This window comes from Petaurus breviceps, unplaced genomic scaffold, assembly GCF_028583685.1.
Source record: "Petaurus breviceps papuanus isolate PSGF00001 unplaced genomic scaffold, PetGlider_PUasm1.0 37, whole genome shotgun sequence".
NCBI classification, from domain to species: domain Eukaryota; kingdom Metazoa; phylum Chordata; class Mammalia; order Diprotodontia; family Petauridae; genus Petaurus; species Petaurus breviceps.
The window spans coordinates 40,133,847-40,153,687 of NW_027186296.1; the positions used below are offsets into that span (position 1 = coordinate 40,133,847).

Consider the following 19,841-nt stretch of genomic DNA (forward strand, 5'->3'; position numbering starts at 1 on the left):
CTCTCTCTCTCTCTCTCTCTCTCTCTCTCTCTCTCTCTCTCTCTCTCCCCCCTCTCTCCCCTCTCTCCCCTCTCTCGCTTTTCTCATCTTATCCCCCATTGAAAAATCATGAAAAACAAAACCCGTATTACAAAGGTTTAGTGAAGCAAAACAAAATTTCTGATTGACCATGTCCAGAAAAAAAATGTCTTGTTTACTCGCTGAGTCCATCACCATTCTGTCAAGAGTTGGGCAGCTTGTTTCATCATGAGTCCTTGGGAATTGTGTTCGAATTTTCCCCGGCTTCCTCCTTCCTTCCTTCCTTCCTTCCTTCCTTCCTTCCTCCCTCGCTTCCTTCCCTCCCTCTATTTTTCTGTTAATATATTTTATTTTACTCACCTAAAATCCACCTTCTCATCCTTTTATCCCAACACCCTACTCAGCCCCACTGAGAATACAAGAAAAACTAATTTTCACATTGGCTATATACAAGAAAATTATTGCCTCATTTTGCATTCTGAACCCTTTCCTGTCTATCAGGCAGTGGATAGCATGTTTCATCATTCTTCCTCTGGAATTGTGATTGGTTGTGATTGGCCTGTTGCATTGTTCAAAGTTTAGAATTGTAGTATTCCATCATATTTATATACTATAACTTGTTAATGTGTTTCACTTAATTTATGGACACCCCTCAGGTTCGAATTCTTTGTTACCTCAAAAAGAGCTGCACATTTTTTGTACATCCTTAGGGTTAATTTTACTTAACACTGATCTGTCTCTTCATCTACCTTCTCTCTATTTCTTCTACCTGCTTCTTCTCTGTAAGATTTGACGAATGAGATTATATCCTTAAATGTTTGCTAGCTGAAGCAGCTTCTAGGCTGTTTCGCTTTTTCCATGCTGACAAACAGAAAAAAATAAAATAAAAGCAGATTTACCAGCTAAAATTATTTAAGGAATATTTATGATTAATATCATGTCCATTCTGTTTCCCAAATTTTTTGGCATCCATAGCCCATTTAAATAAATAACTCTGACCTACCAAAGCATAGAAACTATAAGAATATAAATACAAAAACAACTCGTTACAGAACCTAAAGAAAACAAAATAAATAAAATAATAATTGGTGAGGTGTTAATTACTGTTGGACTGTTCCAGTAAAGCTAAAATGACAAAAATACTTGAATTAATTTACTTATTCTGTGTTGTACTACCAAAGGATTACTTTAGAAACCTAGAAAAAATAATAATTTATTAGGGAAATTATTCATCAAGAGAAAAAGGCCAAGATTCTCAAGGAAAATAATGGGGGGAAAAAGAGAGAATATAGTAGTACCAGATTTCAAACTATTCTACAGGGTAGTAATCATCAAAACTATTTGGACTGGTTAAAAAAGAAAAAGTTTGATCAGGAATATATTAAGTACACAAAGCATAGAAAGAAGTTAATTTAGCAGCATAATATTCCATAAATTCCAAAACCCCAACTACCTGGGGAGGGTATTTGACAATAACTTTTTTAAAATTGGAAAGCAGTTGTACAGAATTTAGGTTTATACCATTGCCTCATTTCATATACCAGGATCAATTCTAAATAGGATACAGTATTTACCTATTATGAAGCTTAGGAAAGAAATATCTGTTGCAGTTTGGTTAGAGGTAGAGTTGATACTAGACAAGGAATAATGATGATTGTAGATAAAATGGACAATATTCATCACATAAAATTTAAAAAAAAACATGGATAAAATCAATTCATTTAAAATTACAAGGGAATAATTAAGTGGAGGGAGATCTTTGGAGAAAACTTCATCAGTTTTTGATATCCAAAGATACGTAAGGAACTGATTTTAAATGTAAGAACAAGAACTTCTACCCAATAGACTAAGGGGATTTTTTCTTTTGGAAAGTGACTGGTGGATCCTTTATGCCCACAACTTTCTTCTGAGAGTTCTGAGGAATTTGCATTTATAATTTCCTGAAATATGTAGACTTTATTTTTCTGATCATAGCTTTTGGATTATCCAATAATTCTTAAGACTCTCTCCTCGACTCGTTTTTAATATTATTTTTCAATTAAAAGTATTTCTTGTTGGATTGCTAAGTCATTGTTGTCTGTCTGGCTTATTTGAACTTGTAGACATTCTGTTCTTGAGTGAGGTTTTGAATGAATTTGTTCCAAGGTATTGTTTTCCCTTGCCATTCTTTCCTCCCTAGCTTTTCCATTCTCTATCACTTGCTTCTCTTCCTCCAAGAACTCCTGCAGGGCTTTTTTTTTTTTTCCTCTGAGGCTTTTAAAAAAACCTCTTGGGGCTGCTAGGTGGCACAGTGAATAGAGCACCGGTCCTGGAGTCAGGAGGACCTGAGTTCAAATATGACCTCAGACACTTAAGGCTTACTAGCGGTGTGACCTTGGACAAGTCACTTAACCCTAGTTGCCCTGCCTTTCCCCCTCTAAAAACAAAACAAAACAAAAAGGAGACATACATTTTCAAACATGGCCAGTATTGGAATTTATTTTGCTTGATTATGTGTACTTGTTATAAGAATTTTGTTTTTCTTTTTCTTTCTGTGTATTTTTTTGGGGGGAGGAATGGAGTTAGAAACGGGGTAGAGATAGAAAACCATTTTCCTCCCACCCCATTACAATCAGGAAAACTTTGAATATTTTGCATTCAATTTGTTATGTAGCAAAAATAACAAAGGAAACAAACACTGCCCCTGAATGGATTCAAAGGAAAATTCTGTAAAAAATTTCAAGAACAGTTAGTGTCCCTATGTGACAGATTCCCAGAAATTAAGAAATAAAGACTTTTTATGGGATAAATTTAGTCCCTATATGTAAACCTGGGAATGATAAAGAACAGGGAACTATACACAAATATCATTAATCAGTTACATTTTGCATTTATAGTAACTACATTTACATTACAATTTACATTAAAAATGAGTAAAATCTTCTCAGATAATTTAGCTAATAAATCATTATAACCAATTGGATTTATACCAGGGAGGCAAGGATGGTTTGACATTTGGAAAATAATAAACAGTTATTGATATGTGAAAAAAATCTTCCCAATTACACGATTTTCTCCACTTGTCAAAGTACAGTGCTTATTTAAGCGAAAAATAAAACATCCCCCCAACCCCCTGTAAATTATAGGCATAGAGAGGTCTTTTTAGAATATTATATCTAAAACCACAAACATCCATCAGAAGCCTCTGACATATCCTAAGAAGTTTTTTCAGCAAATATTGGCATAAAATAAGAATGCTCACTAACCCTGTTATTTGATATAATTCTGGAAATGCTTGTGATGTCATCAAGCAGAAAAATGTTAAAAGTATAAAAATAGACAAAGAGAAAATAAAACTATCCCTATTTGCTGAAGACATGATTATTTGCATTAAAAATCCTAGGTAACTTGACAAAGATACTAATTGAGAACATTAATAGCTTTAGCAAAGTTCAGTCTTTTTTCAGTTGTGACTAACTGTAACCCTATTTGGGGTCTAACTCATTTTACAGATGAGGAAACTGAAGCATGACATATGCAGGGTCACACAGCTAATACATGTCTGAAGCCAGATTTGAATTCAGAGAGATGAGTTTTCCTGACTCCAGGCCTGGTACTCTACACTGTGCCACCTAATTGAAGTGTTTTTGGTGTTTTGTTTTGTTTTAAGCTTTAATGAGCATTATACTTTGTCAAAGGCTTTTTTTTGGAGGGACATTTGTTGAGATCTATTCGTGTTGTTTAGACAAATATTACTTTGCTCATTTGCTTCTATATATTGAGTGCATAATCTGTTCCACTGATCAACCTTTTTATTTCTTATCCATTACCAAATTGTTTCAGTAATTACAACTTTGTAGTATTGTTTGAGATTTCATAGTGCTGTATACCTCATTCCTTCCCAGTTTTTCATTAATTCTCTTGATAGTCTTAACTTTTTGTTCCTCTCAGTGAATCTTGTTATTATTTTTCTAGTTCTATAATGTAATTCTTTGGTAGTTTGATTGGTATGGCACTGGGAGAATAAATAAAAAGAATTAGGTTTTATTGTCAATTTTATTACTGTTAGCTTGTCCTACCTATGAGCAATTAATATTTCTCCAATTGTTTAAATTTGTCCTTATTTCTGTGGGAAGAGTGTTTTGTAACTGTGTTCATATTTCATTTGTGTGTCTTGGCAAGTATACTCCCAAATATTTCAAACTATATGAAAATTTTCTTTCTCTTCTTGTTGGGTTTTGTGTGTAATACACAGAAATGCTAATGATTAGTCAAGGTTTATTTTATATCCTGCAACTTTGCTGAAGTTATTGTTTTGGTAAGTTTTTTAATTGACTCTCTAGCGTTCTCTGGGTTTACAGTTATATCTATGTAAAATGTGATAGTTTTATTTCCTCATTGCTTATGCTTATTTCTCCAATTTCTTTTTCTTGCCATTTCTAGAGCTAAGATTTCTGGTACATCACTGAATAGTAATGGTGATAATGGACACATTCTTGCTTCACCCCTGATCTTGTTGGAAAGACTTCTAGTTTATCCCCATTACCGACAATGCTTTTTCTTCATTTTAGATAGATACTACTTATCATTTTAAGGAAAGCTTCATTTATTTCTGTGCTTCTTTATGTTTTTGTTGTTGTTTTTAACAGGAATGGTGGTTGCATTTTGTCAAAAGTTTTTTCTCCATCTATTGAAATAATCATATAATTTTTGTTTTGTTATTAACATGATCAATTAAAGCTTTCCTAACATTGGACCAGTGCTGTATTCCTGGTATAAATTTTTTTTGCAAAGAATTTTGCAAATAATTACTTCTTCTTCAAACTAAAAGCTCCTGCTTTTTCTGGAGCCTCATTTTATCTGTTTGTTAGCTCCAAATATTCATTGATCCTTCTTCCAACCCTTTTTTATATCCTCTAGGTCTGAAAGCACTGGATCTTATGTCAGAAGATTTAGGTTCAAATCCCAGTTCTCTCTCTGTGATCTTAAACAAGTTATTTTTCTCTAGGTGTTGACATTTCCTCATCTTTATGTGAGGGGTTTGAACTGGTGAGAGAGAGAGGGAATAAGTATTTAAATTGCAGCTATATACTTCGTTCAGCTAAGGGCTTTTACAAATAAGATCTCATTTGATCCTCACAACCACCTTATAAGGTAGGTGCTAATATTATTCCCATTAACTGTGGAGGAAATGAGGCTGAGGTTATATGATTTGCCCAGGGTCACACTACTAGCAAGTACCTGAGGTCACTTTCCCAGCTTCTACTCTTTTTTTTTTCTTTTTGGAGGGGCAATTGGGGTTAAGTGACTTGTTCAAGGTCACACGGCTGATTTTTTTATGTTAAGTGTCTGAGGCTGAATTTGAACTCAGGTCTTCCTGACTCCAGGGCCAGTGCTCTATTCGCTGTGCCACCTAGCTGCCCCAAGACTTACTTCTCATGATTGTCCTGAGTAAAACACTATATGCACATGAGAGACTATTACTACCTGTGACGTCCTGGCCAAGTGGTTCCCTAAACTACCAGCCCCTGGCCCCAACACCCTCTGATTCTTTTTTGTTTTTTTTTATAGGGCAATTGGGGTTAAGTGACTTGCCCACTGTCACATGGCTAGCAAGTGTGTCAAATGTCTGAGGCCAGATTTGAACTCAGGTACTCCTGACTCTAGGGTCGGTGCTCTATTCACTGTGCCACCTAGCCTCCCTCAGCTTCTACTCTTAATCCTAAAGAAAGGCAATGCCTAAGAAAGTTCAAATTGCTGAACAATTGCATTCATTTCATAACCAGCAAGATTATGCTTAAGATTCTACAGGCTAGGCTTCAGCAATATGTGCACTAAGAATTACATGAAAAATAAACTGGTTTTCAGAGAGTCAGAGGAACTAGAGACCAAATTGTCATCATTTGCTGGATTCTGGAGAAAGCAAAGAAATTCCAGTGAAACATCTACTTCTACTTCATTGACTGTACTAAAACCTTTGTGTGGATTGCAACAGAATGTGGCAGGACTTCAGAAATGGGAGTAACAGATCATCTTGTCTCCTGAGGAGCCTGTATGTGAGTCAAAAAGCAACCATTAGAACTGAACATAGGGCAGCTGATTAGTTTCAGATTGAAAGGGGGTTTGGGCGGCCAGGTGGTGCAGTGAATAAGAGCGCCGGCCCCGGAGTTGGGAGACCCAGGATCGGTTCTGGTCTCAGATACTTACCACCCACGCAAAATAACTGGCTGTGTAACCTTGAGCAAAGTTACTTAAACCCAATTGCTTTTAAAAAAAAAGGGGGTAGGACAAGGATGTGTATTTTCTCTTAATTATTTAACTTATATAGAGTACATCATGTGAAATGCCAGGCTGGCTGAATCAGTAGCCAAAATTAATATTGCCAAGAGAAATATCAACAATCTTAGATTTGCAGAAAGATGATTCTACTCTGATGACTGAAAGTGAAGAATTAAGAAACTTCTTGATGAAGGTGAAAAAAGAATGTAGAAGTTGGGATCTTGGCAAATTATCCCATTACTTCCTGGCAAATAGAAGGAGAATAAATGGAAGCAGTGTTAGATTTTATGTTTTTTGGTCAGAGATCACTCACTCTAGCCATGAAATTAAAAGACATTTGCTTCTTGGAAGGAAAACTATCGCAAATCTGGACAGCAGTGACATCACCTTGCCAACAAGATTCTTTATAGTCAAAGACTGTAAGGATCATATGAGAAAAACTCAGTGCTATAGAACTGTGTAAAGCCAAGCATGAGCAGCTTTCCAGAGGATAGCTATCATGAACAGCTTTCAAGGTTCTGATTACACAGTATAGTGAACACTGTTCAGTAACAAATCAGAGCAAAATATTCTCAGAAAATCAAGGTACAGCATTCACAATGTTACAGCTTATCACAGAAAATCAAAATACAGTTTTCACCATGTCACAACTCAACAACTTATCACTAAAATGGCCACATAGTTTTCACTAAAGCGGTCACAATCAATTTGTACAAAGTACAATCATTTAGTAACTCAATCATTCAGTCATCCTCAAGGAGGCTTGCCTCCTTAAGGGACACAAAATACAAAAGTCAAAGTATTCCACCCCTGGATAGTCTCAATTGGAGATTAGTTTCCAGTCATAAACAAAGTCCATTCATTTAGTCAATTACAGAGTCCTTAATTCAGTCACAAAGTACAATAGTCAAAGTCTTTCACCCATAGGGTGCGATTAAATTACAACTTCACTAGTCACTTTAATCAATCAAACATATTTACATATTTCAAGGGAAAAAGTTAGCACCCTGAACTTCAGAGAATACAAACAAAAGCTAAAACAGAAAATAACACAATTCAGCAAACAGGGCTTCCAGCTATTTGACCATTACATCCATACCTAGTTAGTTACCAGAGAGGGAAGCACCAGCATCTGGGTTTTCAAAGTGAGGTGACTCAGTGGATGCCCAGAGTCTCATCTGGCCAAATCACACAACTCTTCCCAAAGTGAGCCTCAAAGTAAAACATCACCTTAGGGTTAGTCACTACTCAGACAATTTCATTAGTTACTACTCAGTATCCACAGAGAAGTCTTTTCATCTTGACTTGAGGCAGGTAGCTCCTACCTGAAGCCACCAAGCTGTCACCTGGATTCAGAGGTAGACAGCTCCCAGTTCCTTGTCCAACTCTCCATGTAGTTCCTGCTCCACGATGAATCTCACAGTGTCCACTCTATCTCATATCCTTCATAGTTTCTCTTCCTGGGAAGACAAAGCTTAATAAAGCCACAAGAACATTCATGCACATTAACAAAGTCACAACAACTTTTGGACAGAATACCAACACCACAGTCATGCTTCCTCAGTTTTCAGCATTTCTAGCTGGCCCTCGGAAATCCTCAGCAGCTCCAGCTCACCCTCAGAAGTCTTCAGCAGCCTCATTCTCAAAATCAAAATCACTTTCTCCTGTTCTCAAAATCAGAATCACTTTCTCCCATTCTCAAAATCAGAATCACTTTCTCCCATTCTCAAAATCAAAATCACTTTCTCCACGGAAGTTCCATTCCAGCAGCAGCAGCCCAGCCTTCAGGTGCTCATCCCAAGAAGTTCCGACTTTCTCAGCTGGGGTTTTTCCTTATGTACAATATTGTTCCTCCCTATTAAGTCCCTTCCTGTTATGTCAGCAACAAGGGTTCATATCTTATGTTCCTTTAACAGAGGCTTAATTTGAAACTAGGTGCTAAGTACCTCTTGGCTTTCCAATACAAAGGGATCTTTGACACTTTCAAATTGTGGTGCTGGAGAAAACTTTTGAGAATTCCTTGGGCAGCAAGGTGATCAGATCAGTCAGTACTTAAAGAAATTAATTCAGGCTATTCACAATGAACATGAATTTGGACAGGCTTTGGGAGATAGTAGATAGTATATGTCTATGGGGGACAGTCTTTGGAAGTATCGTGGAAGATAAATCCACAGGGTTATAAAGAGTTGGACACCACTGAATAACAACTGCCTAACTCTAGAACCAGTTTTCTTTATCCACTGTGCCCCCAACTAGATGACCTTTAAGATTCCTTCTGGATTTTAATTTGTTCTCGTCAAATTCATTGTACAGTTCAGTATTCCTCTCTGACTTTTCAGAGTTACTCTTTTTCCATTTTCATAATAGCATTTTTTCATATGAAAAGAAATTTTTAGTATTCATTTTTTTAAAGCAATCAGAGTTAAGTAACTCCTAGATTAAGGAGAGAATATTACAAGCAGCCAGGAAGAAACAATTTGAATATTGTGGAAACACAATCAGGATAACCCAGGATCTGGCAGCTTCTACACTGAGGGATCGAAGGGCTTCGAATATGATATTCCAGAGGTCAAAGGAGCTGGGTTTAAAACCAAGAATCACCTACCCAGCAAAACTGAGTGTCATGTTTCAGGGGAAAATATGGTCATTCAGTGGAATAGAGGATTTCAAGCATTTTTTTTTTTTAAGTAATTGGGGTTAAGTAACTTGCTCAAAGTACACGGCCAATTATTTCTGGGTGTGGTGCTAAGTATCTGAGCCCGGATTTGATCCCCAGGTCATCCTGACTCTGGAGCCGGTACTCTTACTTGCTGAGCCACCTGGCCGCCCCTAAGCAATTCGGGTTAAGTGACTTGCTCAAGGTTACATGGCCAGGTGTTTCTGGGTGGGTGCTAAGTGTCTGAGCCCGGATTCGATCCCCAGGTTATCCCAACACTGGAGCCAGTGCTCTTACTCGCTGTGCTACTTGGCTGCCCCTTTAGTATTCATTTTTACAGAATTTTGAGTTCCAAATTTTTCTCCCTCCTTCTTCCTCTCCCCTCTTGCTAAAGTGGCAAGCAATTTGATACAGGTTATATATGTGCAGTCATGTAAAAAATATTTCCATATCAGTCATAGTTGTGAAAAAAGAAACAGACAAAAAGAAAAAAAGCCATGATAAAAATAAAGTATAAATAGTATGCTTTGATCTGCATTCATAGTCCATTGGTTCTTTGGATGAGGACAGCATTTTTCAACATAAGTCCTTTCTAATTATCTTGCATCATTGTGTTGCTAAGAAGAGCTAAGTTGATCATCACACAATGTTGCTGTTATTGCATATGGTGTTCTCCTTGTTCTGTTCATTTCACTTTGCATCAGTTCATATAAGTCTTTCTAGGTTTTTCTGAAAGCAACCCAGCTCATCATTTTTTATGGAACAATAGTCTTCTGTTACATTCATGTACCATAATTTGTTGAGCAGTTCCATAATTGATGGGTATCCCCTCAGTTTCCAGTTGTTTGCCACCACAAAAAGAGTTGCTATGAATTTTTTTTTTTTACATGTAGGTCCTTTTCCCTTTTCTATAATCTCTTTGGGATACAGACCTAGTAATTGTATTGCTGGATCAAAGGGTATGCACAGTTTTATAGCCCTTTGGGCATAGATACAAACTGCTTTCTAGAATGGTTGGATCAGTTCACAATTCTACCACAGTAGATTCGTGTCCCAGTTTTCCCATTTCTGCTCTATTTATCATTTCTTTTCTTTCATATTAGTCAATCCTGATAGGTGTGAGATATTTCAGAGTTTTTAAATTTGGATTTCTCTAATCAGTACTAATTTAGAGCATTTTTTCATATAACTATAGATAGCTTTGATTTTTTTTTTTAATCTGAAAACTGTTCATATCCTTTAACCATTTGTCGGTTGGGGAATGTCTTTTATTCTTATAAATTTGACTCAGTTCTCTTATATATATGAGAAAGGCCTTTATCAGAGACACTTGCTATAAAGATTGTTTTCTAGATTTCTGTTTTTCTTTTGATCTTGGTTACACTGGTAATGTTTGCATGAAATTTTTAAAATTTACTATAATCAAAATTATGTATTTCATATTTCATAATACTTTATGTTTTTTGTTTGGTCATAAATTCTTCCATTCTCCATAGATCTGACAGGTAGATTTGTTCTTCTAATTTTCTTATGGTACTATCCTTTATGTCTAAGTATGTATACATTCCCTTTTTCATTTTTTTAAAAGAAAATTGTTTTCTCCCTGATAATCGGTTATTTCTGATTCTCTTTACCTTTTTTTCCAGGGAGGAAATCAGTTTGCCCATTGAGCATAGATCATTTCTTGGCTTTAGCAGTAATACAGACATTGTATTCATTGTAAAGTATTGTAAAAATGTTCATATTCTTCATACTTAATAGTAGTAAGCTCTTTTTCTTTGTCTTACTTTCTCTTGGGCTCTCCTGTGTAAAGGATTTGTGGACTTTTAGTATTGAAATTTTACTTTTCCTCACTAAAATTTAGTCTATGGCATTCTTAAATTAGAAATATCTTCACATTCCTTTTATAGCTCTTTATCTATTATTTCCTTCTCCTTCACTTTTAAATCTTTTCATATTCTTTCTCCCGCGGAAACCCAAAAGTAGTAGTTTTATAATAGAAATTTCACTTTTACCACCAAAGTTAAAAAATTATTTGTAAGTTATTAGATAATGATCATAGATTCAAAATGTGCAATTTATATAACATATTACAAAATTTATTCTACAAAAATTTAATATGCAGTAATCTATATAGTTTATGTAATTTATGTAATGTAGATGTAATTAATATAGAAAAGAAAAGTTGAAACCAAACATGTAAAGTTATTTCTGGTTGTTTTTTTTTAACAAGTTATAGAATTGTTGCATTAATTTTTGTGGTAAACTTGGTACCACCAGTAACTTTTTTTATTTTGGAGGATGGAAGGTGTTGAAGTTTCTACTTTCTAATAAATGACATTAGTATGTACAAGCAAAGGGTACCATTAGTCTTTTTTGAAAATATACTTCTTATATTGACTAGGCTTATTTAATGTGTTCTATGGTTTTTTTCTGCAATGAAGAACTATTTTCACTAACACATTTACTACTAAAATTCATTAACTTTCTGTTGTCTATAAACACGTTTTATTTTTAATCTTTTAGATCCCTCTCACAATCGATCTGTATCACCCCAAAGTTTAATATTGTATAAGATCAACATTTCAACTCCAATTTTAGGTTTTGAAGAATACTTTTTTTGTAGAAAAAATAGTTTATAGTCTTTCATTTATTGTATGCCTCTACATGTGAAGCCATAGTCAAGTATTATATAAATCAGTATAAAATATGTTCCCTACCTCCAAGGAATTTGTCTTCTAGGGAGATGATATACACATGGAATAGTAGAAAATATTATGTGGTAAAATATAATTAGTAAATTTTATTTCTGATAGAAACAGACAAATGAAAAATATAACCTGGAGAAGAGAGAACAGGATAGGTTGGAGTAATTAGGAAAGATTTTATTGAAACATGAGATAGATCTTGAAATATGGGTAATATTTGAGAAGCTAAAAAGAAAGGATAAAGTCATACTAAGAAGAAAGAACAGGAACAAAATCATTAGGTCAGAAGAGTGTTCTCACTGAAGCAAATGGTTCATGTTGAGGAATGGTGGGAAATAAATTTGGGTAGTAGAATGGAGCCAGGTTATAACATACCTTGAATGTAGAGCAGAGGAGTTTCCATTTGGGTAACCAGTAGGCCATGGTAAGTTTTTAAGTGAAAAAATGAAAACATTGACCAAGTAAGACTAATTTGGCAGTTGTAAGTAGGATGAATTGAAAGGGAAGATGAATACAACCAAGGCTGAGCCTCTTGTAGTAATCCCGTTATGAAACAAGGAACCCAGATAAAGGGGTACAATGGTAATTAAAGAGAAAAGGTAACAATGCAATAAAGTTACACAGAAAGAATGGAATGAACTTTATGACTGACATCTTTGCTTCATCTCCTATATTCATTTTCCCCATTTCTTTCATTGTATTCTTATTTATAAAATCATTTTTACTTTAAAAAAAAATTCTTTATTTCAGAAATTCTAGTTCAGTTTGTGCCCAAGCTATGTGTTTCTTTGAAACTTTGTTCATAGATCTTTTGAAGTCATCTCTTCTTCAGGTTTTATGTCTTTGATGTCTCATGATAGCTCTTTATTGTTGTTTAGTTGTTTCGGTCCTGTCTAACTATGTGACTCCATTTGAGGTTTTCTTGGCAAAGTTACTGGTATGCTTTGCCATTTCCTTCTGTAGTTCATTTTACTGATGAGGAACTGAGGTGGTAAGATTAAATGACTTGCCCAAGGTCACAGGGCTGAGACCAGATTTGAACCCTGGAAGATGTCTTGCTGACTTTAGGCCCAGCCCTCTACATGCAGTGCCACCTAGATGCTCTTTATAGGAAGATTGTTTTTCTTCTAGCCTTTCCTGAGTTGAAACTTTGTGTTAGTGCCAGTCTCTGTGTACTTTTGGAGGTATTGTCTCGGCCTTGTTTGGTCCAGTTTTGTATTCTTGGTTCTGCTGATGCTTCCTTCCAGTATTGAGTGCCTTATTCTTCAAGTTCTCCATGGTTTCTCAGAGTTGGGGCCTGCCAGCTTTTCAGTGTGCTCAGAGCTCCTTGATTCAGGAGGAAGCTTGCTTGCCTTTTTGGCCTGGACTTTGCAAGCTCCTGTCTGAGTTTGGGTTTGAGCATCACAACAGTGAGTTTGCCCTTGGTTGGAGCAACAATAGGCTGCTGCTGGCACCACATTCTGTCTGCTAGCTGAAAGAGGTCCAGAACAACAGATCTGCAGTTTCTCCTTTGGTCTGAATTCCTTGTAGGTTCAGATCAGTGCAGGGTTATTGAGCTGCAGACTTCAGACTGAACTGTGGGCTGATCTAAGGCTCTGCTTTAGGATCTGAAACCCACACTGGCTGTCTGTTTATGTTTCTGCTTCTTGCCTAGCCTAAGTCTCAGGATTTAGAATGACTTTAATGTATAATCACAGGTTTCCATGCCTGGAAGGCACCACCCAGAGCTTTTCAGCCTGAATCCAGTTCCCAATGTCTGTAGGCCTCTTTTTACCTTCCTAGGCTGGCAAAATGACTTACTGTGATTTTTCCTTGGTTTTCCCCATCAGCACTCAGTCTAGTTATTTTTCCTAGTCTTTGTAAGAAAAATTGTTGAAACCATTTTGGCTGATCTTCCTGTATCCAAAGATTGCTCCAAGTTTATGGAAATGAGGGAGGTAGAAAGAAGAGCCAGTATAGGTGGGAAAGAGTTGAAGGTTAGCTCACCTTGATATCCAGTTGGATATAATCTATCAAGGGTTAAAGGGAATGAAATTCAGCATTAGGAGTCATTAATATAAATGTAATAGCTGAAGCTGCAAGAATCACAAGATTTCCAGGGGAAATGTAGATCTGTTGATTGAATAAATGAATTTTATTGTACTTTCTTTTTGTCCTTATTTTAAAGGGAAGATGGTTTGTCTGAGTTAACTGCCAGTAAAAACTTGTTCATTTATAGTTTGACCTGGGTTTGATCCCTGAGGTTCCTTCAAACTCTGAAATCCTGTGATTCTGTGACTTAAACTTGTGAATGTTTCAAATTTATGTACTTTGGTCTACTCATTTATTCCCTTTTTCTCCCGCTTCCCCTCATGGCTCTTGTTTGTACAATTTTTTTCTGGTATTTAGGAAGGTTGAATGACAGAACCAGTAGGTATTTGAAAACAAGACAAAATTCAAGTTTAACTTAAAATTCCCTAGCTATTTTTGTTATAACATGACTAGATCTGTGTGACTTTTAATTTGTAAATCATTCTCAATATATCTTGATTTTCGTTAGGAATGTGATCTTTCTCATGACATCATAAATTTGTTTCTTATAACAAATATCGCTAAAACCTACATGCTCTACTTTTTCCATAGGTAAAAATCTCTACACCAATGAATATGTAGCGATCAAACTGGTAAGTAAAATCTATATTTGTGCTAATTTTATTTTGATTTTACCTTTTATACATGTTTACAGCTTAATGCAGTAGCAAAAATAATGACTAATGAAGGTTTTCTTCTCCCTTGAGAAAATGGAGAGGAGGGGGAAAAAACCCAGCAACACTTGTCAATACATTAAAAAGTCTTAAAATATGTACAGGGTTTCACATCTGTGCATTTTTGATTTCTGCAAATGAGTTTGGAGTAGTGTTTTCTCATATCTTCTTTGGGGCCATTCTTGTTATTTGTAATTCTGCAACATCCACTTTCAGTTGTTTTGTGGTGGTTGTTCTTTCCTATTACATTGATCTTGTCATTGTATATATTGTTTTCTTGGCTGTTCTTACTCTGTCACATCACGTAAGTTTTTCTGTGCATTTCTGTATTCTTCATGTTCCCTGTTTCTTTTGTTGTTGTTGTTTTAGTTGTTTCAGTTGTATTCTATTCTTTGTGTCCCCATTTGAAGTTTTCTTGGCAAAGATAACTAAATGGTTTGCCATTTCCTTCTCCAGCACATTTCACAGATGGAGAAACTGAGGCAAACAGGGTTAAGTGACTTGCCCTCACTCAGCTAGTAAATGTCTGAAGCCAGATCTAATAAGAAAAGGAGTCTTCCTGACTGTCCCACCTAGCTGACCCTTTTTTTCTTTTAGCACAGTAATATTCCATTACACTCATGGATCAGGATTTCTTTAGACATTTCCCAGTCAATGGATTAGTTGCTGTTTTGTTTCAAGGTGATAAAATGATCCATAAAACACATTGTTATAGTATCCAGCTTTGAACTAATTTTGGCCAAAATCTGTCAGCTCCTTTAAAAGCTTGAGAACAGACACACTTCCTTAGATAAAGTAAAAGCCTAAGGAGACTTTATACATTGATAAAATCTCTGTTAATGGGATTTTTAGAAGTAATCTAGTCTAGCAAAAGTTTATTCAGTCTCTCCTTAATACCTCCATTGCAAGGCATTCACTACTTAATAAGGTGGAGCTCCACCCTCAAGACTTTAGAAGTTTTTCCTCAAAAGCACAAGGTAAAAATCTATCTCCTCATTGATTCTGATTCCTCTCTGGTAAGGTGCAATTAAATACAAGACCTTCACTTCACATTTTTCTTTAATAATTTAAGCATATCCACTCCTGAACAGTCTTAGGAAAGATATTTTATCCTTTCTGTTCTTCTCTTTATAAAACAATTTAAATATTTTTATCCATGGTCTTCAAACAGTAAGGTGTCACTATTTATATTTGCCTAGGAAAATCTGAAGGTACAATAAAGTCCAGTTACCTAAAGGTGATAAACATTTTAATAGCTTATATTTTTATAAGCTATTATAATTTACAAAGTTTGTTACACATTTTATTTGATCTTTCTAGTAACCTTTCAGAATAAGTGGTATAGTTATATCCCCATTTTAAGGTGAAGGGGCCAGAGAGTGTAAGTCAGTTAACAAATTTCACACAGCTAGTTAAGTGGTACAGGAAGGAAACCAATGCAAGTCACCTGATTAAAAGTCAAAGAACTACATTGGAGCTACAGTTTTAGAGATTATTTCCTTAATTTTTAAGATTGATCAGTAGAAAACTGGATAAAGTAGTTTATAACTATTAGTTTTATGAAACTGTCCCCTACAAGGTCTAACATATTTTCCTTGCTCTTTCAGGAAGCTATAAGCTTTATTAGAAAAATGAAGGAATTGATGGCTGAAAGTGAGTGGGACCAGAACAGGATTCTTGAGATATTTGAATCCTGTTTTTGATTTGTCCTCACTGAATTACACTTTGCTCTGCTTAGTTTCTTACTAACACGTGACCAGGAGAGTGGGAGGTAGAGAGGGGCAGGAGAGGCATGGAAATTACTGACAGTTTTCAGAGATGCTTTCAATAATAAACTATGTAACATTTTGGGAGCAAACTTTTTTTTTTTTATTATAATTGTGAGCTGGTGGATAAAAGGGGATGAGAACAGAATAATGTATATTTAGGCCAAATTCCAATACAACATTCTGCAAAGTACCAAAAGAATTCTTTTGTGTACAGGAATTTGATTTTGACTTGAATGTATTTTGTAGTGAGTCAGACTATTTAATAGACTCCTGATTAAGCTCTCTGCTTCCAATCTCTTTCATTTTCAGTCTTTGTTCTATATAGTTGTAAAAATCACCTTCCATATAATGGCAGAATATCAAAGTTAGACGGGATTCTCCAGGTCATATAATATGACTTATATCTGTACAAGAATCCCCATACAAAATAATACAGAGTGGTCATCTAGATTTTATATGAAGCTCTATTATTTATTGAGGCAATTCAGTTCTACTTTAGGATTAATTGTCAGGATGATTTTCCTTAAATGAAGCTAGATGTTCGAGGGGGATTCTTTTTTTTTTCTTTTTCGAGAGGATAGGGCAGGGCAATTAGGGCTAAGTGACTTGCCCAAAGTCATATTGCTCGTAAGTGTCTGAGGCCAGATTGGAACTCAGGTCCTCCTGACTCCAGAGCCGGTGCTCTATTTACTGGGCCACCTAGCTGCTCTTCTAGGGGGATCCTAATTTAGGTATAGCTTTGATTACATGAAATCCATTGCAAATTTAAGATTCTCTTATCAATTTTCATTCAGCAAATATGAACACTTATATGTATGAGGCACTGTGCTGGGTACTGAGGAAACAGACAAAAATGAATATATTCTTCTCCTCAAGGTGCTTTCCTCTTACCAAAGGATACAACCAGTCATTCAGTAAATAAATCAGCAAATATTTGATATGACCTACTATGTTCCAGGCCATAGTATACACAAAATGGTAAAAGACAGTCCCTGTTCTCATGGAACTCAGAGTCTAATAGGGTAGACAACATGCAAACATCTATTACAGACAAGCTATATATAGGATAAATTGGAGATAATCAACAGAGGAAAATCTCTAGCATTAAGGGGAATCTGGAAAGGCTTCCTGCAGAAGGTAAAATTTTAGCTGAGGCCTGAAGGAAACCAGGAGGTAGAGATGAGGGAGAACATTCCACGAATGGAGGAGAGCCATAGAAAATGCCTGGAGTTGGGAGATAGAGTAAAGACACACTGGATGCCAGATGGCAGTTTTATCATCTACTATAAAATTACAGGTCAGTAATCTATAGTGTATTGAAAAGAAGCCCTCTGCTTAAGGATGGTATTCTTGTTAGGAAGGCCCTGGGCAGTGTATTTAGAAAGGAGGAAGCAGAAAAGCCAGCAGCAGCAGTGTGGCTCAGACCCTAGACTCAGAATAGTCTCACTTCTAGCATCAAACCCAGCATGCAGATGAATAACTAGGTCAGGAATCCCATATGAAAGAGCAACATACAGTTCCCCAGTCTTTTTGTGAGATCCTAGAATAGCACAGCACTCATTAATAATCCAAGAAAGCAGCAACAGGACCAGCCCCAATCTTTCCTTCCTAAATGCAGCAGAGCCCAGTCCTAGCTTCAAGTTCAAAGTCAGGAAGCAGACTGGTAGAGTTAGATTAAAAGAAAAAAAAAACAAGGCCCCCACCATATTGAACTACAGTGGTGGCAGGGATGTTCAAGACACAACCATCAAAGAAGAGACTAACATCAAAACATCAACAGGCATTGCCTCAGATAGAAAACTGGCTTGGGTACAAACTTAACTAGAATTCTTGGAAGAGATAAGCAAGAGTTTAAAGTTTTTATAAATGAAATGAGAGTACTAGAACAAACAATTTGAAAGGGAATAATATAGAAGAAAGAATTGGAAAGGGAATTAATACCTTAGCACCAGGGAACAAACTATTTAAAAATTAGGGTGGACCAAATAGAAGTCAATGACTCCATGAGACAAAAAGAAATATTAAAACAAAGCCAAAAGATTAAATATGTAGGAAATGTAAGTTATATCATAGCAAAAAAAAAAAATTGACCTAGAAAGAAGATTGAGGAGAGAAAAAATTAAGAATCATTAAACCATCTGACTGCTATGACCAAAACAAGATCCTACACATCAATATTTCAAGAAATCTTAAAACTGCCTAGAATACTTAGAACCAGAGAAAAAAGTGAAAATAAAATCACTTCCTGAAGGAAACCCTAAAATCAAAACTCCCAGGAACATCATAGCTAAAATCCAGAGTTTAGCCATAAAGAAAGATTCAAGTACTAAGGAACTGTATCATAGTCACACAAGATTTAGTAGCCGCCACCCTGAAGGAGCAAAGAACTTGGAATATGATATTCCAGAAGAGAAAAGAGCTTATAGCCAAGTATAATTTAATCACTGACTATATTCCTTTAGGGGGAAAAATGGATCTTTAATGAAATGGAGGGTTTCACAAGCATTCTCAATGGAAAAACTGGAGCTTGAAACTTTGAAATTAAAACACAGAAGTTAAAACATAAAAAGACAAACATGAATGAACAGCGATAAATAATTAAGCAAGGATAAACTGCTTATATTCTAATATGAGGAAATGATATCTCTGCCCTCTCTGAACCTTACCATCATCTGTGGTGATGGAGGAAGTGTAATAAAAGAAGACCTAATAGTGGTTCTTTTATGTCTTGATGATCTTGAAAGAATAGAAAGAGAGGAGAAGAGGAATATACTGGGGTGGGGAAGAGACAGAAGCTTAGGAGAGAATGATTTCACATAATCCAGGTACACAAGTAGATGAATCTCACTTTCATCTGAACTGGTCAAAGGAAGGAAGGAAGAATACATGCATAAAGTTGGGTAGAGAAATACATTTCATTCACCAGGAAAGTAGGAGGGAAAGAGAAGAAGAAGAGAGGAAGAATTAGAGGGTAGACTTCTAAGCAGAACAAACTAAGGATGTAAAAAAAAAAATTTATTGCTCTTTTTGAGGTGACAGAGAATGGGCATCTGGAGGGGTGTAAATCAGGTGAGGATTGGCTGAATAAGTTGGCATATAAATGTGATAGAATCCTATTGTGGTTTAAGAAATGATGGAGTTTCAGAATATTCATGGCTTGCATGATCAGTAGAGAACAATTTCAATAATGATAATAATACGTTAAAAGTAAACAACTTTGAAAGAATAAGGAACACTTTGTCAGTGTAATGCCCAGCCACGATTCCCGATGACTAATGATGAAACATGCTCCTGTTAAAGAGATGAAGAACTCAGAGTGCAAAATAAAACTGATTTAGAGAGGGAGGAACGCATAATAATGTGGACATTTGATTGACTATCCAACCATTGGTTGTTTTTTTTCTTTTCCTCTCATTTGGGTTAGGGACATTGGGGTAGGAGGTTGAAAAGAAATGTTTTTACTTCCTGCAACAAACAAATTGTATTTTACTATAGTAGAGAGGGGAGAAGATAAGAGAACTAAGGGTAGATCCTTGGGCATACCCTGAGTTATGGGGCCTGACCCAGATGAAGAGGAAGGAAAGGAGAGCAATGGTTATATTGGTAGGAAGAGAGCCTAGAGAGAGTAGTGTCTTGAAAACCTAGAGAAAAAGAATCAAGGAGGAAAGGGTAATTGACAATGCCAGAG

The 19,841-nt window shown here is 35.8% G+C and overlaps 2 protein-coding genes across 4 annotated transcripts in view; one reads left to right on the plus strand and one right to left on the minus strand.

Annotated features, from left to right (window-relative positions):
• Positions 1 to 19,841, minus strand: part of TRIP4 (thyroid hormone receptor interactor 4) — a 374,079-nt gene that overhangs the window by 252,495 nt on the left and 101,743 nt on the right. The window lies entirely within an intron of this gene.
• Positions 1 to 19,841, plus strand: part of CSNK1G1 (casein kinase 1 gamma 1) — a 292,028-nt gene that overhangs the window by 168,744 nt on the left and 103,443 nt on the right. For all 3 annotated transcript variants that reach the window (XM_069098331.1, XM_069098330.1, XM_069098332.1), the window contains one exon: positions 14,263 to 14,303. In XM_069098331.1, the coding sequence (XP_068954432.1) occupies positions 14,263 to 14,303 (41 nt within the window). The remainder of the gene's footprint in view (positions 1 to 14,262; positions 14,304 to 19,841) is intronic.